Genomic DNA, 18,417 nt, shown 5'->3' with positions numbered 1-18,417 from the left:
GGGGCAATCACGGGGGCCCAAGGCCAGGGTGTGTCAGCCCCCTCATCTTTGTTTCTCTCCCCTTCTACAGTCTTGCAGAAGCAGCAGCTGAAGCACAGGAAACTTGATATTGTGGACTCCCTCAGTGTATTGCCCAAAACTCAGCATGACTTCACTTCATTCTGGGTGAACAGGCCCAGAAATCAAGAGGTGTGTAGAAGGTTATGTAAAATTCTCATCTCCTGCATTCTTCCCTTTCAGTAAATGATGATCTGCTTTTCTGTCAAGGGGGTGTTCAAGGAAAGTGAGTGTCCATAAAATCCCCACTATCCCCACTGCTTTCACCAGATCCCCACTGCTTTCTTTTCTGTCCAAATTTCTTCTCAGAACTCTCCCAGCTTCCATGACCCCTTCCTTTCTCTCCCTCATCCTCCTGCATTCTTCTGTTACCACTCAGCTCCCAAAGAATGACCTGTCTTATTTTTAAATCATAAATTCAATAAAACTTTGAAAATACTCCTATACATTAAAGCATTAAAATTTCTAAATCTGGGGGAATATATTTGCAAGCCATACTGCCAATTTTGTGTTAATATACTTACATATAAAGGAAATTTGTTGGCTAGGAGAATGACAAAGGTCAACAACTAACTTACTTGAAAAGCAAAACGATTCTCCAGTAAATATCTGCAGAGTCCAAATCATACTGGTTAACGAAATGAAAATTCAGAGATGAAACAATAGATAAAAAATTCAATGTGCAGAAAATATGTGTATGTTTATATATATGTGTGTGTGTATGTGTGTTACTTTCAAATATTTTCTATACATATCTAGAAAATGTAAACTAATCTACTAAGAGTGAATATCTTTTGGTCATGGTAAGGGAATCATATGGATGGAAAATGCAGAATGATTGCATTTCTTAAATACACATTTTATACTCCCTAATATTTTGTGATTAGTCAAACTTGTTGAAACACCTGAAAAAATCCAAAATAATAAATGAACAACTTGAACAGCAACAACAATCACAAATATTCAGCAATTTAAAAAACTGTATTCTTTAATTAAAACTAGAATATTATAAATCTTTTATGTTGTTTTTGAGACAGGCCCTGTGGTGGCCTCCAGTTCACAATTCACTTGCTCTGGCTCTTAAGTGCTGGGATTATAGATCTGTACCGTCATGACCACACTTTTTTGGGGGGCATTATTGGGATTTCACTTCAAGGCCTCACTTTTCCTAGGCAGGCACTCTATAACTTGAACAATGCCCTCATGCTTTTTTTTGCTTCAGTTTTTTTTTTCAGGTAAGGTCTTGTGTTTTTACCTGGGCCAGCCTCAGACCATAATTCTCCTACCTTCGCCTCCTGCATACCTGGGATGACAGGTGCACACCACCACACCCACAGGAATGCACCACCACACCCAGTTTATTGATTGAGATGAGGGGTGTCACTAATTTTTTGCCTGAGCTGGCTTCCAATCACTATCCTCCTGATCTCTGCTTCCTGAGTAGCTGGGATTACAGGTGTGAGCCAAGGGCCTGGCCATATTCACACTGTTACATGCATATTTCCCTTCATGTCCACTCAGGGATTGGATGTCCTCTCTCTGAGGATAGAGAGCCAGTAAGGAACTGCTGCCAGAGGATGCAAAATTTCATAACCTTCTGGCTGATGCACTGGAGGCCAGGTCCTTCTCTTACTTCCTCCACCTTGAAAAAAAAGAGCCTTTTGGCCTGAGACTTTCAGAGATAATGTTCTGAGTTTGACTACCAAGGGGGCGCCTTTCTATGTGACTTTTTTTCCCCCTACTGTGACCTTTCTGGGATGGGCTGGAGTTATTTCAAATGCTACTGTAACTTTACATTCCTTTAAGTAAATCCCACATATTGTAGAGAAGTTTATTAAAGCTATTTGTGGTGAGATCATGACCATTCAGACTTCAGGTCCAGTGTTTGCACCTCTCTGTAGAATCTGATTACTCCCAGCTAAGCTCCTACACTTCCCTAAACTTCTGCAACGTCTGGGAAAAGAAGTGGCTAGGGAGTCTGCAGTCTCCTGTGTTCCACAAAAGAACACAATGTAATTCAGCTGATACAGAGTCTGGCTTACAGAGTCCCCTTATTTGTAGCAACAAGTATCTGAGTTCCAGCCCTACAGATTGTAGCTAACTATCCTTGCAGAAGATTCCCTGGGTGTTTGACTTGTATTAGACTCAGGGGGCAGTAAGAACAAAAAGTTAAGTTTCCTCTGGTCCACTCAGTGCTCTCTTAAGACTCTATGATCTTGGAGAAGGGATTTCCTGTAAGGACTCCATTTTGTTTGTGTAGCCCTAACAAAGTGGTTTGGCGCTTGCTCTCATCTTCCTCAGCAACCCTCTTCCATCTTCTCCTAACTCGGCTCCAGACCACAGAGAGTTTCCTCATGAGAAAGCTGTGAAGACATGGGTGACAGGCCACTGTCTTCGAGACATACTATGGGTGAGTTGATCAGAATAAGGTAGAGGGATTCTGTACCCCCTCTCCCACCCACAGGACACCCAGAAAAATAGGGGCCCAGTTGGTGAGGGCCCACACTGACTGTTTTCCACTTCCTTGAGGACATGGCTCCATAAGGAAAACCTTCCCTTCTGTGGCTATAACTGAGATACTTCCCTGGTTTAGAGAAAAGATTTGAGTCATTTGGTCCTCTAGGATCCTCAGGTCTCCCACCTGAGGGGGAGGGAGGAAGGTATTGGAAATTAACATTCTTAGCATTCATACTGGAGGTGGAGGAGGGGCATGCGTTTGAATTTTCACAGCAACCATTCCTGGTAAATTCTATTATCCCTGTAGGCTCCTGTAAGCTGGCTTTATAGCCCAACAGATGATATTTTCTGAAATGCCTCATGTGTTGTCATATGCAGTGTTTCATCAAGTAAAATTTGTTACTGGGGTTACTTAAATCTTCATCTAACTAGGTTTTATCTGTTTATCATTCAATGAGGTTTGTAAAAATTTCCCACTGAGACTGGATTCATCCTTTTATTATTTCTGTGAGTTTTATTGTGCATATTTTGGCTCTATGGTAAAAGGCACATACAAATTTGTTTTATTAACATGTTCATATTGAATTGAACCTTATCACTATGAAATATCCTATTTTCCCTATGTTACGTGCTGGTGTTGAGGGTCCTTGCCTTCACAGGCCAGAGAACTGGTTTGTGAGGCAGCTGAATGATGAGCCAAAGCCAGTATATAAAGTAGGATTTATTAGAGAGAAAGGAAAGGCTACAGGTAGGGAACTGCAGTGGAGCCCAGAAGCTGGTGGCTCACTGCACATGTGAAGGCTGGGGTTTTTATGGATGTTTTAACTCTGAGTTGAGGGGTTTTCTCATTGGCCTTGTATTTCAAGGACTTTCTTAGGTGAACTGGTTTGGTTAGCACCTTTATTGGGGGAAGGGAACAATCTTGAGAGCATTTTGCTCATCAGCCCTGTGGCAGATCTGTATCTCTCCTTTAGGATGCAGGAATGCAGGCCTCCATCTCCTCAGGATGTAGAAATGATATTGCCCTCCGTGGGGTATGGGATACTCACTCATCTGCCTTAGTTCTCCAGACCCAACAAGTCCCCTCTGAGGTAAGCACCCAACTGCTGTTGGGGAGAGGGGCAATGATGACTCATCTAGCTTCTTCGTGCTGACAATGGGGCACTGGGGGAATAGGAGAGAGGGTACTTGTCTCAGGGGTTAACCTGTATAGTTTTCAGGGGCCCGGGGATAGAACCTGATGGAGGGCTCATGCCTAGGCAGAGATGAGTATTCCTTGACTAAAAGCTGGAGTTTGATCCACTGGACCTGTTGAGATATAAATCTGGAGAGAGCATTTATTATACAAGACCCAAATAGGAATATTAGTAGGAGCATAAAAAGGTGTCTTGTAAGGGCTGCATATCTAGGAATCTAGATTTTACAAAATCCTGTAACTCCCAAGAAAGCTCTAAGCTGTTTTATGGTATGGGTGAGTGGGAAACAGAGGATTGGGTCAATTCCCTCATGACTCAGGGAGTGAGTTTCTCCCTTTAAGAACACACCTAGGTAGGTGACCTGTGGGAGGCCAGGGCTGACTGTCAGGATTTAGATTAAATGTAACACTTTTGGATAAAAGAGAGCTTTAGTTCATTATTTTATATAAATTGACACTTTCAACTTTGTAAATGTTTGTACCATATTTAGATAAAGTATAGACACTACACAGTTCTAAGGTGGTCATTTAAGAAACATGAGCAAATACATAAATGAACTCTGATTTAGTGGTACTTAAAGCTTGACAAGATTAACAGAAAACACAAGTAATTTTTTAATAAAATCTTTCCTATAACAGTTTTTTGTAGAACAATATTGAGATAACCTTGTTATTTTATAGGCAGAATTTGATTTTAGTTTGACATGACCCTAAAAATCTTTTAGGCAACTCTTAGATTACAGTCTACTTTAACTTTATCATACACTGTAGCTTTTTATTATACACTTAAGAATTACTCAGACCTTTATATAATATTTTGAACCCTTTGATGGTTTTTCCTTATCCCTCCTCTCCATATTTGGAACAATCTTTAAGGCAAACCCTCTTTATAAAATCGTTTCTCATCCGAAAAGAAATTCCTTTTTTTTCCTTTAACTTCTTAAAAAATATACTCAATACATGTCTATATCCTTTCTACTTGTTTACTTTGTAACTTGTGTTTTAATATTAACTAAGAATTTTAAATTTATTATAGGGGCTGGAGCAACCAACTAGTAGCCCTTGTTGTTTTATGATAGGCATAAGGCCTCATGTCCCTCAGGCTTGAGGGGATGTTGTTTTTGGTGTGGAAACTGTGAGGGATCTTTGAGTTTTATTTGAATAGGGAGGGCCATCCAGGCTTGCCCTACATTTACCCCATCAGTCCACACTGTGGAATCTATTTGTTCCTGAAGGAGGGGGCAGCAGAGATAGCTGCCTGGGGGAGGAGAATTTGAGCTTTTGGTTGAGATAGTAAATCCCATCCCAGCAGAGGCACTGGAGTTTCAGGGACTATGAGGAAAGAGTGACAGAAGAGGAGGTCTCCCCAAGAGCAGGCCAGAGGCCGGGTAAACTAGTGCTCTAGGGGCTGGCTAGATTTGCTCCAAATGATCACTTTTGTCATTAGACCTGGGACCGGGAGAGAAAGGTAAGACAGAAATGAGCTCCGCTATCTAGCAGGAAAATGACCTTTTGCTTTTCTGTCATTATGGTTCCTCAACATTGATGCCAAGAAGTAGAGCGTGGACAGGAGACTGGGACTCATCAATCCATAGGAGGTGGCACCTCACCTTCCATCTGGAGAGGCGGGCACTTAGACCTCCAGTGGTTACCCTTGCAGAGAGGGCAGGGTCCTGGTTGGGGGTGGGGCTGACTCCTGGACTGTCCCCCCTTTTTGCATTCCCTATGGAAGTGCCCCTCCTGTCCACAACAGTAGCAAACTCAAGATGTAGGCCCCAGTCGGGTGGAGCCTTCTCTGAGTGCTGCAATGAGGTCATGATGTTTGTCTTTTTCTCTCCTTAGTAATATCCCGGTTATAATATACAGACATGGCTAGCTGTATTGATTGGTCCAATGACTTTTCTCTTTCAGCCACAGACTGAGTTTTCTATGAATATCTGGGGCTGACTGAGTTAGAAATTTATCTTTGAGAAGAACCTCTCCCACCTGTGAGTCTAGGTCCACTGTGGTATACTTTCTGATAGCATCCTTAAGATGCTGCAGAAAGGGAAGGGGGTTTTCTTCAGGACCTTGTTATACTATAGTCACCTGGGAATGGTTTAGAGGTTTGACTTTGATCCTTTTTAGCCCTTTCACTATGAGATGGATTAAGTGACATTAACACCACTTATCTTTTTTACCATTTTTTTTAATTTAGCAATGTTGGGGAATTAAACCCAGGACCTTGCACATGTTGGGCAGACACTCTCCCACTGAGCTACTTCCTCAGCCCCAAATATCTTTGTTCTTTTGGCTGTACTGGGATTTGAACTCAGGACTTTGTGCCTGTAAAGTGGCACTCTACTGCTTGAGCCATATTACCAGCCCCTTTTAGTACGGATCTGTCAAGGGGACTGCCTGTGCCCCTGTAGGTAGGCACAATTTTTCCCTCATTTCCAGGTGCCACTAGTATTCGGGCTCATTGTAAATGGTAATCATTTCCAACCTGAGTGGCCTGGGCCAGAACCCATTGCTTTTCTAATGAGAAAAGGGTCTGGTCTAATAGAAACATAATATCTTTTCATGTCAGTTGAAAGGTTTGAATCACAGAGATAAAGGCTTGAATGTATTGGTCAGGTGCATCAGTATAGCTGCCCAGATCTTTTTTTGATTTCCCTTAGATCAGATAACTGGAAGGGGACATAGACTCGCCCTCTTCCTACCATTGCCTGTTGAAGGTGGAAGCACCCATTAAGGAGTTCTAAATATTAGGGTGGCTTAGAAGGTAGGGCAAAGGGTCGAGTAGTAGGGGTGGGCTTTGTCATTGATAAGGGGCATTTCTGGTCCTCCTTTCCCATGTTTATCTTGTGGCTTACAAAGAATGGCCAGCGGTAGAGTGTCTAGATAGCAATTGTGGAGCCAATCTGGGTGGTCTCAGAGGTAAAAGAAAATTTGTATAAGGGACCTCAGTTTACTTTTTCCTCCCTTGTACAGAAAAGGTCTAATTAGAGTATGGTATTGCAATTTAAGGAACCCTATGAAGGCCACTTCTCTTGGTCACCCAAGGTATACTGAGGCCAGGCTTCAGTACAAAGCTTCCAACATTTCCTTTCAATGTTTTAATAGACAGGCCAGAAGACTGGAAGGGGGAAGGTCCATTTAGAAAGATGACAACAATAAACTGGGTCAGCATCCTGACTGGGAATGACCTTACTAACCAGTCCAGGCATCCCTGTCTCGTGACTTTCCCCCCATCTGTGGTCAGGACCGGGGAAAGTGAACTGGTTGGGTTAGACCACCTGACCAAAGCAGTGGGAAGAGAAAAAAAAAGCACTAGGCTTCTGCCTTTTATCTAACAGCAGGCAGCCTCTTTGATAAAGGCTACCTTTCTAACAAAGGAACACATGTCTGTAAAGTTAGAGAAGGGCATTCAGAGGGCACCCCAGGGCAATAACAGTACCATAAGGGATGACTAATGCTAATATTTGGAGGGAACATTTATGGTGAGGCCAAAAGTATAGGAAATGTTAAATGAGAAGTTTAGAGACCACAGTAATGCCCATTTTGCTATTTCTGGGACTATAACCTTGAGATAACAGTTAGCTTACAAGGGCTGGGTCGGTGAGGCCCAAGGCATAAGGTGGGTCTGGGAACCCCACCATTGCCTCCTTCCACGCCCAGGATGAGCGATCCCATCCTGCGGCCTGTTGCCCCTCTCCCCTTCCCATGTATACGCACCTGCATGCATTTATTTTTCCTCTCATCCATTTTGGGGAAGTGGCGGTGGGCCGCAGCCATCGCCATGTGTGGCTGGCTGCCTAGGATGTGCTGGGTCCTCTCTATGGATTCTCTTAGCTATGGCAGGCATCCCGCTGTGCCCAGGAGCCAGCATCCCTGTGCATGAGTGCGCCTGTTTGCTTTCCCTCCTCCCCTTGTGGGGGCAGAGTTAGGGCATGAGCATGGCAGCTGTAGTTTTTTTGTAAGCAGTTTTGCCTTGCTAGTGCCTAGCAGCTGATTTAAAGTTGCTTTGGACCAAGAGGGCTGGTAAACTAGTTGGAATAACTTAAGTCATAAGGTACCATGCTACAAGTTTTTCATGGGAAGCCAGGATCCCAGTAAGCCTAGCGAGGGGGAGGACAGAGATAAAGGACAAGGTGAGACCAGAGGGAGCAGAACAGGTGTATTTTCCAAACTCACTGAAGGAAACCCACAGCTGTTTAGAACTGCTTGGGAAAGAGGAAGGAGAGGCTGAGGGTTGGGGGAAGAGAGTTTCCAGGCTCAATGCATGAGGGATTATTGGTCATCACTGCTGTCCAGGTCGATCCTGCCCAAAGGCAGTACTGGAGCACTGGAAGCAAGGGATGACTGCCACTCTCAGGCCACAGAAACTATGAAGGAAGCATGAGAGATCTGATTGTCTGTTTGCCACGGACATGGCTGGAGGGGTCCGAGACAGCCACCTTTGGGGCCTCAGGGTGGGTCAGGAAGTTGCATCTCCAGCCTTTGGGTGACACTGGGGACTGCCCTGGCCAGAACACCTTTTGTGGTTTCAAGACAAACTTTCCTTTCCACCAGCTGTTTTCGGACCTCCTCTTAAGTGGGTCAGATCTTGAAAGAGAGAATTAGTGTTTAAAGAGAGGAAAAAGTAAGCCTCAGTGCACTGAAGTCGGGTTCCACCCATGTAGCATTGGCAGTGTGGTATAGTCCCCCACCTGGCCTCTGAGTTTCCTCAGATTGCCTGCCGTCCAGCTGTAGTGGGCTTGGAGCTTTTCCTCAGTTTCCCAAGGGAGAAAACTTCCTTAACAAGACAGAGAGAGAGAGGGTCAGCCTAAGAGTTCCACTGTAGCTAGGCCATGGTGGGGGGGTCTCTACTGGAAAACAGACTCCGTTGGAGTGCCAGACGCTCATGGTCACATTCCTAGGCAGCCTTTCCCAGTTTGGCACAACCTATACAGACCTTGGTTCAGAAGAGATTGGGTCGCTTTGTGTGTCGCCAAAATGTTATGTGCTGGTGTCGAGGGTCCTTGCCCTCATGGGCCAGAGAACTGGCTCATGAGGCAGCTGAATGATGAGCCAAAGTCAGTATATAAAGTAGGATTTATTAGAGAGAAAGGAAAAGCTATGGTTAGGGAACTGCAATGGAGCCCGAAAGCTCCACTGCACAGGTGAAGGTTGGGGTTTTTATGGACATTTTAACTCTGAGTTGGGGGGTTTTCTCATTGGCCTTGTATTTCAAGGACTTTCTTAGGTGAACTGGTTTGGTTAGCACCTTTATTGGGAGAAGGGAACAATCTTGAGAGCATTTTGCTCATCAGCCCTGTGGCAGATCTGTATCTCTCCTTTAGGATGCAGGAATGCAGGCCTCCATCTCCTCAGGATGTAGAAATGATATTGCCCTCCGTGGGGTATGGGATACTAACTTATCTGCCTTAGGTCTCTAGACCCAACACCTAGTACTGTTTTCCCCGTATTTTTTTTTCTCTATAGGGTATATCAGCTTCCAGCTGGTCAGTGTTTTGCCATCTTTTTTTTTTTTCAAATTTTCCATATCAATTTATTTGTGAGTCCCTTTTAAGGAACATTTAATTGAATTAATAGTTTTATCTATTCTTATGATCTGTGTGTGTGTGTCTGTGTGTGTGATGCTGAAGATCAAACCTAGAGCCTTGTATACACTAAATACATACTCTACCATTGAGGTACAACCCAGTCTATGATCTCTCATTTTAATTTGAAATCATAAGTCTATTTACAAGTAATTCCAAAATATACTTTGGCTTAAATATATCATCCTTATCTATGCTTTTATGTTCCTATTCTAATTTCTTCTCCCTTTTTTGTAATGTTGATATTACTTTTTAATTGATTAAATTTTTGACTCATTTAGCTTGGTACTGAAATATTCGTTTGTCATTTTTGTAGTCTTCACTCTTCAGATTACAATGCATATCTTGCCTTCATACAGTCCAATGTACATCATTTCTGTTACGTTTCCTTGGTTAACAGACATTTTACAACATTAGCTCTACTAATGCCCCTTCTGATTTGCCATTGTGCATTTTCATTATATATTTATTTATTTTTACATTTAAATTGTTCAAAGAAATGATCACTATATCATACACTCAATGATCACTCAGTTTTCTGCATATATTTACTAGTGTCATTATTCTTCATTCTTACATATACCTGACTTCATCAAAAATCATATTTCTTTGTTAAGGATGAATCCTTAGTTTTGAATTGGTAACAAATTTGCCTAGGTTTGTTTGTGTTAAAATTTATTTAACTTCCATTTTTGAAAGATAAGGTTTTCATAGAAACAAAATTCTTGATGTGCAGGTATTTTGCTTCAGTGTTATGTGTATATAATTTCACTTTCTTCAAAGTACCATTATTTCTGCTTAAAAATTATATATCATCCTTAGTTTTGCTCATTTAAGATAACCTATTTTTTTGTCTGTAAACTTCAAATACTTCTTCTCTTTCTTTGGGTTTCAACAGCTTTACTATGAATGGTGCCTGTTTTTTGCCTGGGTTTGGTTTTCTTCCAACCCCACTATGCTGGATAACATTTTGCTTTTTGCATCTGTGACTTAATATTTCTTGTTCCTTCAAGAAATGTCTTATTTTGTCTTAAAATACTATTTCTGTACCATTTTTACCCTTCCTTCTAGGACTCAATAAAACATGTTTGTTTTTTACTCCTTTCATTTTTGTATTCTTCATTTTATCTCTCCATATCTCATTCTGGAAATTTTCTTCAGACCCTTTTTTTTTCTAAATTCCCCCCCCATTCTCTCTTCACGTATGTCTGTTCTGTTATTATGCCAATCATGTAATTGTTCTTAATTTCAGTTATTGCACTTTTGAGTTCCAGAAATTCTGCTCATTTTTTTGTATTTTGCGGTTTGTGGCTGAAACTTCAGTCTTTTATATTCTTGACAAAAATGTCATTTTCTGGACTATCTACATTTCTATATGGTTATGTGGTTAATTTTTATTGATATTTATTCATTCATTCATTCATTTCTTTTTGCTTGCTTGGTTTTCAATCATTTCATCTCCCTTTTCACTTAATTCTTTGCAGGGAAGTAGTAGATTTAATTATTTTGGTCTTAGAATGAAGATATCTCCCTCCAGGAAAGAATTTTTGTTGTTGTTTTTGTTTCAGCCTGCTAAAATCGCAGCAACTTAAAAAAAAATCCCAAGGAACCGCTGCCACTGGCCACCGCCACTGATGGGAGGCAGGCGATGACTGCCCTGTCCCCTGCACCCCTGCTGCTCAGGTTGGAGCTTGTGGTGCAGCCAACCACCATCTACAGCCCAGAGCGTCAGCGGATGGGGCGGAAGCTAGGAGGCTCGGAATATTTTTAAAAACAGCACAACACGAAGCCAAAAAAAAACTCTTCAATCCTGTTGGTGTTTGAGATTATTAACCCACTGGTGTTTGAGATGATTAATCTGAATTTCTGTGCTTGAAGAGCTAGTCTATTTCCCGCTTACCTTTACTGACCTGGTATAGTTCTGGGAGGTTCCAAGACCTTTGGTTTGCCAGGGTCACCTCTCCTTAGCCGACTCAAACTCAAAGTTCTGCTCTTAGCACCATGACTCTGAAGATTTGCTTAAATTCACAGCATTTCAACATTTTACATGCCTTCTCAGGAATCATTCACTCTTGCTGGAAACAAAAAGCAGCCTCAATGATTAAGGGAACTTGAGCGGTTTCATTTTTCCCAACATTTGCCCCATAACATCTTACTGCATTGTGAGTTCTTTAATGCCTTTGAATAACATTTTATTTTAAATAATTTCCCACACTTACGTAGATGTTCTTAGACGTTTAATCCAATTTAGCTAGTCTTTCATCGCTGGAAGGAAAAATAAATTTATTTTTTCAAATGCGTAGTTTGATTAAGCAAAAATTGTTATCTCCTTCACTGTCTCTACTTTCTAACATTTAAGAACAGGAAAGTTGGTGTAATACGCTTTCCATGAAGTTTTCCAGGTGCATAGGTTTAGCTAGCATATATTTGGTACCTCAGGTATTTTTCTTACTTTATTAGATTTCCATTGCTCATTCTCATCTTAGGCCCCCATGCTTCACTTTTCACACACACATTTACCAGCAATGTTTTTCCAAAAGTTAAATTTGAAAACTATCAGTTGTTATTTCTGTATATATGAAATTTTCAATTGTTATTGAGCTGGTGAAGATATATGCTTGTTCATTGATTCTTATACAAATAGGTATAATGTATTTTGAAAATGCCACTTATAAAAAAATTCTTAGACTGACAGAGTGGCTCAAGTGGTAAGAGTGCCTGCCTAGCAAGCATGTAGGCCCTGAATTCAAACCCCAGCACAGAAATAAAAACTCTTAAAATTGAAACCATTCATGTTTGTACTGGGTTTTGAACTTGGAGTCTCAGACTTGCTATGCACTCACTGTATCACTTGAGCAACGCCCTAATCTTTTATTGCTTTAGTTCTTCAGACAGGGTCTAGTGTTTTGCCAGTGTGGGCCTGAGACAATCACCCGCCTACCTATGCCTTCCACAGGTGAGCTCCACCAACCCTACTTGGAAGACATTCATGTTTTGACCTAAATAATCCACTTAGAGAATTAGTGTATGAAGACTGTGGATAGAATATGTGTACAATACTAAGCTTATAGCATTGTTTATAGCAGCAAAACCTTGAAATTATCTGTTAAATATTGAAATTTTGTTAGTAAAGTTTGTGACAATTAAAATTTAACTAAAATGATAATTTAATATATAAGTTCTATTAAGATCAGAAATTATTATTTAAACATTTTCAAAAATATGAAAATATATATTTTGATTAATAATATGTAACTTTTCTTTTTTGCAATACTGGGAATTGAACCCAGGATCTAACAAGTGCTCTGACATTTCAGCTACTTTGCTGATTTTTTGGGTTTTTTTTTTTTTTTTTTTTTTTGGCAGTACTAGGGTTTTAACTCAGGTCCTACACCTTCTACCACTCCACCAGCCCTTTTTTGTGAAGGATTTTTTCAAGACAGGGTCTTGAGAACTATTTGCCTCGGCTGGCTTTGAACAACAATCCAACTAACGTCTGCCTTCTGAGTATTACAGGTGTGAGTCACGAGTACACAGTCCTGTTTTGTTTGTTTTATTTTGTTTTTAAGATAGAGTCTCTCTAACTTTGCCTGGGAACTGGCCTTAAACTCTTGATCCTTCTCCCTCAGTCTCCAAAGTAGCTGGGATTACAGGTATGCACTACCATGCCTACCATAATAATGCTTATTCTTTCTTGAGCTTTCAGCTCAGTAAAATTAAACTCTTGTTTCTTGCTCTGGTAAACAAGTGATCTTAGCTTTAATTTCTACAATGTCTTTAAAGGAAAAGCGTATTAATTTAGTAAATGATAAAACTCAAACATTATTTCTGAACATCCAATGATATAAAAATTGTTAAATGAAAACAGCAGTTTCCAGATATTTTACCATATGATTACATTTTGAACATATATCTGTTTATATGCATAATATATTCAATAGCATGCAAGCACACAATAGATGTATGCACATAGCACATCTCAATGTCTCTCTCTCTCTTTCTCCTTATTTATTAAAGAAAATGAACTATTTTTCATGCATTTGAGTCATTGCATCTCCATGTTGATACAAAATGTAGATTTCTACTGAAGCTTAATTAGATTCAGGTGCAATGTTTTGGGCAAGAATATTTCCTAGATGACTCCCATAAGAACGCACACGATGTGTGGTTGTTTTCTTTTCGCGATGTGATTTTACTAAGTATTGATGTCATTTATATAGATCCTTTATTTAATTAGGGATTTTTAAATAATGTTCATCAAATTCCCTTGTTTTCTTTACATATTAGCAGAAATATTCTTATAAAAAGAAACTCTTATCGGTATTGTGGGTATTTTTACATACAGCTTGTACAGGAAAAACAGAAATATTTAATTCTTCCCATTTATTTTCAAATTTTTATTAAAATAAGTTGGTCTCCTAGCATTCACCAACTGTCAACAACAAGGTTCTTTTTTTGGTTTTGGTTTTGAGTATTGTTATCAGCTCACAGTTTTTTTTTAAACATACTGATGGGCGTCAAGGCCCTGTTGCAGGATTTTTTTTTATATTTTATTATTCATATGTGCATACAAGGCTTGGATCATTCTCCCCCCTGCCCCCACCCCCTCCCTTACCACCCACTCCACCCCCTCTCTCTCCCCCCCACCCCCTCAATACCCAGCAGAAACTATTTTGTCCTTATTTCTAATTTTGTTGTAGAGAGAGTATAAGCCATAATAGGAAGGAACAAGGGTTTTTGCTGGTTGAGATAAGGATAGCTATACAGGGAGTTGACTCACATTAATTTCCTGTGCTTGTGTGTTACCTTCTAGGTTAATTCTTTTTGATCTCACCTTTTCTCTAGTTCCTGGTCTCCTTTTCCTATTGGCCTCAGTTGCTTTTAAGGTATCTGCTTTAGTTTCTCTGCGTTAAGGGCAACAAATGCTAGCTAATTTTTTAGGTGTCTTACCTATCCTCACCCCTCCCTTGTGTGCTCTCACTTTTATCATGTGCTCAAAGTCCAATCCCATTGTTGTGTTTGCCCTTGATCTAATGTCCACATATGAGGGAGAACATATGATCTTTGGTCTTTTGGGCCAGACTAACCTCACTCGGAATGATGTTCTCCAATTCCATCCATTTACCAGTGAATGATAACATTTCATTCTTCTTCATGGCTGCATAAAATTCCATTGTGTATAGATACCACATTTTCTTAATCCATTCGTCAGTGGTGGGGCATCTTGGCTGTTTCCATAACTTGGCTATTGTGAATAGTGCCGCAATAAACATGGGTGTGCAGGTGCCTCTGGAGTAACCTGTGTCACAGTCTTTTGGGTATATCCCCAAGAGTGGTATTGCTGGATCAAATGGTAGATCAATGTCTAGCTTTTTAAGTAGCCTCCAAATTTTTTTCCAGAGTGGTTGTACTAGTCTACATTCCCACCAAAAGTGTAAGAGGGTTCCTTTTTCCCCGCATCCTCGCCAACACCTGTTGTTGGCGGTGTTGCTAATGATGGCTATTCTAACAGGGGTGAGGTGGAATCTTAGCGTGGTTTTAATTTGCATTTCCTTAATTGCTAGAGATGGTGAGCATTTTTTCATGTGATTTCTGGCCATTTGATTTTCTTCTTTTGAGAAAGTTCTGTTTAGCTCACTTGCCCATTTCTTTATTGGTTCATTAGTTTTGGGAGAATTTAGTTTTTTAAGTTCCCTATATATTCTGGTTATCAGTCCTTTGTCTGATATATAGTTGGCAAATATTTTCTCCCACTCTGTGGGTGTTCTCTTCAGTTTAGAGACCATTTCTTTTGATGAACAGAAGCTTTTTAGCTTTATGAGGTCCCATTTATCTATGCTATCTCTTAGTTGCTGTGATGCTGGGGTTTCGTTGAGAAAGTTCTTACATATACCTACTAACTCCAGAGTATTTCCTACTCTTTCCTGTATCAACTTTAGAGTTTGTGGTCTGATATTAAGATCCTTGATCCATTTTGAGTTAATATTGGTATAGGGTGATATACATGGATCTAGTTTCAGTTTTTTGCAGACTGCTAACCAATTTTCCCAGCAGTTTTTGTTGAAGAAGCTGCTATTTCTCCATCATATATTTTTAGCTCCTTTGTCAAAGACAAGTTGGTTATAGTTGTGTGGCTTCATATCTGGGTCCTCTATTCTGTTCCACTGGTCTTCATGTCTGTTTTTGTGCCAGTACTATGCTGTTTTTATTGTTATTGCTTTGTAATATTGTTTGAAGTCAGGTATTGTGATACCTCCTGCGTTGTTCTTTTGACTGAGTATTGCCTTGGCTATTCGTGGCCTCTTGTGTTTCCATATAAATCTAACGGTAGATTTTTCAGTCTCTTTAATGAATGTCATTGGAATTTTGATGGGAATTGCATTAAACATGTAGATTACTTTTGGGAGTATAGACATTTTTGCTATGTTGATTCTACCAATCCATGAGCATGGGAGATCTCTCCACTTTCTATAGTCTTCCTCATTCTCTTTCTTCAGAAGTGTATAGTTTTCCTTGTAGAGGTCTTTCACATCTTTTGTTAGGTTTACACCTAGGTATTTGATTTTTTTTGAGGCTATTGTAAATGGAATTATTTTCATACATTCTTTTTCAGTTTGCTCATTGTTAGTGTATAGAAATGCTAATGATTTTTCTATGTTGATTTTATATCCTGCTACCTTGCTATAGCTATTGATGATGTCTAGAAGCTTCTGAGTAGAGTTTTTTGGGTCTTTAAGGTATAGGATCATGTCATCTGCACATAGGGATATTTTGACAGTTTCTTTACCTATTTGTATTCCTTTTATTCCTTCTTCTTGCCAAATTGCCCTGGCTAGGAATTCCAGTACTATGTTGAATAGGAGTGGGGATAGTGGGTATCCTTGTCTTGTTCCTGATTTTAGGGGAAAGGTTTCAGTTTTTCACCATTAAGTATGATGTTGGCTATAAGTTTGTCATATATAGTCTTCACAATGTTGAGGTACATTTCTTCTATTCCTAGTTTTCTTAGAGCTTTGATCATGAAGTGGAGTGTTAGTGTACTAATTGACAGTAAGCTGAACAGACATTTGAGAGACATAGAGAGGATTGAAAATTTGGGTGTCAGTCTCAGTCTCCAATCCTGGAGATGGTGCCTCAGATGTTGTTCTGTAGTTGTCTCATCAAAGGGGACACATAAAGTAGAACAAAACTACACACACACACATAAAAAAAAAAAACCCACCAAGTGTCCCAAGTTCAAATGCAATACAGTTTCAGTAAGTTTTTCAGCATGCAGGTGTAATTTGGTTGTTCTCTCATCAAGGGTAGGGAGAAAAAGAAAAAAAAGAGTCTGGAGACAGCTCTTAGAATGGTATCTGCAGCTGTGGCTTGCCTGCCCACTGCTGTCAACCTGATGTTGCTGGAGACGTTATTTATGCAGATCTCTGGGGTGAGCTTAGCACTCACCTGGCCCCGCAGGCTTTGTTTGCTCAGAGTTCTCCTGTGCGCGAGCCTCTGCTACAAGCTTTCCTCTTTCCAAGCACTGGGAAAGGTGACACTGCCCCCACGTTGTCAGGCCTGCGTGTTTATTTACAGTTCATGTGGGAGGTGGGTCTTCCCCCCCCTCCTGTGAAGTTTTGTTCCCACTGCCACTTTCACAAGCTTTCCTGCTCCTGATTACTGGGTGGTGCTGCTGCTCCTGCCAGCCGCCATGTTTGTTTACAGTTCACGTGGGAAGTGGGTCTTCCCTCCTCTCCTGTGGAGTTTTCCTCCCTCCGCCACTCTCACAAGCTTTCCCGCTCCTGGTTGCCAGGCACGTGCCCCCACTCCCGCCAGAGCCTCTCCGGCCAGGCCGGCTTGTTTATTTACAGTCCCAGGAAGGATTCCCTTCCCCTAATCTTCAGCGCTCAGGGCACCCCCTCTTTCTCACGTGTCTTTATTGTTCTTATTGCTTATTATTCAGTTTCTCTTTTTTCCCCGGTGGAGGTCAGTCTGTCCAGGGGGCTATGCTGCTCTGGCCCAGGTTTGTCTGTGGGAGTACTGCGGTACCGCGAAGCTCACCTGGTCCGCGTCTTCCCAAGCCATCTGGGTGTGGGCGACTGGTGGCCCAGGGGCCCTCCTTGTTTCTCCGTTTAATGTGAAGTGGAGATTCTCTGCGCCAGCTGGAGGTGTGGAGGGGTCAAAGTTATGCCTCTTCTCAGTGATTATGCCTGCAAAGTGTGTCTCCAGCGTCTCTCCAAGATTTCACTATAGGAGGCTCACTTTCTGCTTCCTCCCTCTAGCTGCCATCTTGGGATCTCTCCTGCAGGATGTTTTATTATAAGACAATGTTTGTTCTGCATGTTATAGGATTATGAACAGAGGAAGAACAAGATTTGACTTGTACTTTAAATAAATCGCTCCTCCTGCTGTTAAAAATGGAGGGTAAGGGAGCAAGTATAAAAACAGGTGGCCATTGGAAGGCAGTATAATCAGGAGATAAATGTTGGTGGCCTGGCCAAAGTGGTAGAAATGGAAGAGGTGACAATGGCTGGCTAGTCAGTCTCTTAGTCTCTCAGTATCTTTTTCTGTCTCTCCATCTATAAGGAGAGGTTAAATTTTAATAAAGTGTTTACAAATATTTGCTATGCCTAAAATGAAAACATGGCATAGGCAATAGCACCAATATCACTGAAAAAGTGCAAGAATGGTTAAAGCTAAGGTGGCTCCAGCTGGGGGGCTGCAGGGCCCCTCTCCCTCCAGGCAGAGGGATGACTGCTAATTCTTGATCACACAGCAAGCAAGACTCAGGGCATTGGGTGGAGCCATGGCTTATCTGACCCTGTTGATTGTTGGGTATTTTGTTGTTTTCCTGACCTTTCTATGAACTCTATGTGTGAATGGGAAAAAAGGGAATGTATTCATTATAACAAGGTACCTAGATCTAATCTTCATAAGTGAAATAAAACTAGGTTCTCTGTGTCAGGGTGAATGTCTGTATGCTGACCTGATGTTGATTTCAGAAATCACAGAAAATGTGAAGTTGTGAATATAGAAAGAACAGAGACTGCAATGGTTAGCTCCCTCACTGAGAGTAGGGCCTACAGGTAAAGATTTTGAACCTCAGCATTTTCCAGAAGGAATTCTTAGGCTAGGATACATTAG

The 18,417-nt window shown here is 40.9% G+C and overlaps 1 protein-coding gene across 1 annotated transcript in view; it reads left to right on the top strand.

The window, feature by feature from the left end:
• The first annotated feature begins 2,323 nt into the window (after window positions 1-2,323).
• The window catches only part of LOC109681005 (nuclear RNA export factor 2-like), a 33,567-nt gene continuing 17,473 nt past the window's right edge, over window positions 2,324-18,417 (top strand). The window contains exon 1 of the mRNA XM_074064405.1: window positions 2,324-2,467. Coding sequence (XP_073920506.1) covers window positions 2,431-2,467 — 37 coding nt within the window. The 5' untranslated portion in view covers window positions 2,324-2,430. The remainder of the gene's footprint in view (window positions 2,468-18,417) is intronic.

This window comes from Castor canadensis, chromosome X (assembly GCF_047511655.1).
Source record: "Castor canadensis chromosome X, mCasCan1.hap1v2, whole genome shotgun sequence".
NCBI classification, from domain to species: domain Eukaryota; kingdom Metazoa; phylum Chordata; class Mammalia; order Rodentia; family Castoridae; genus Castor; species Castor canadensis.
This window is presented reverse-complemented; position numbering and strand designations above follow the sequence as displayed.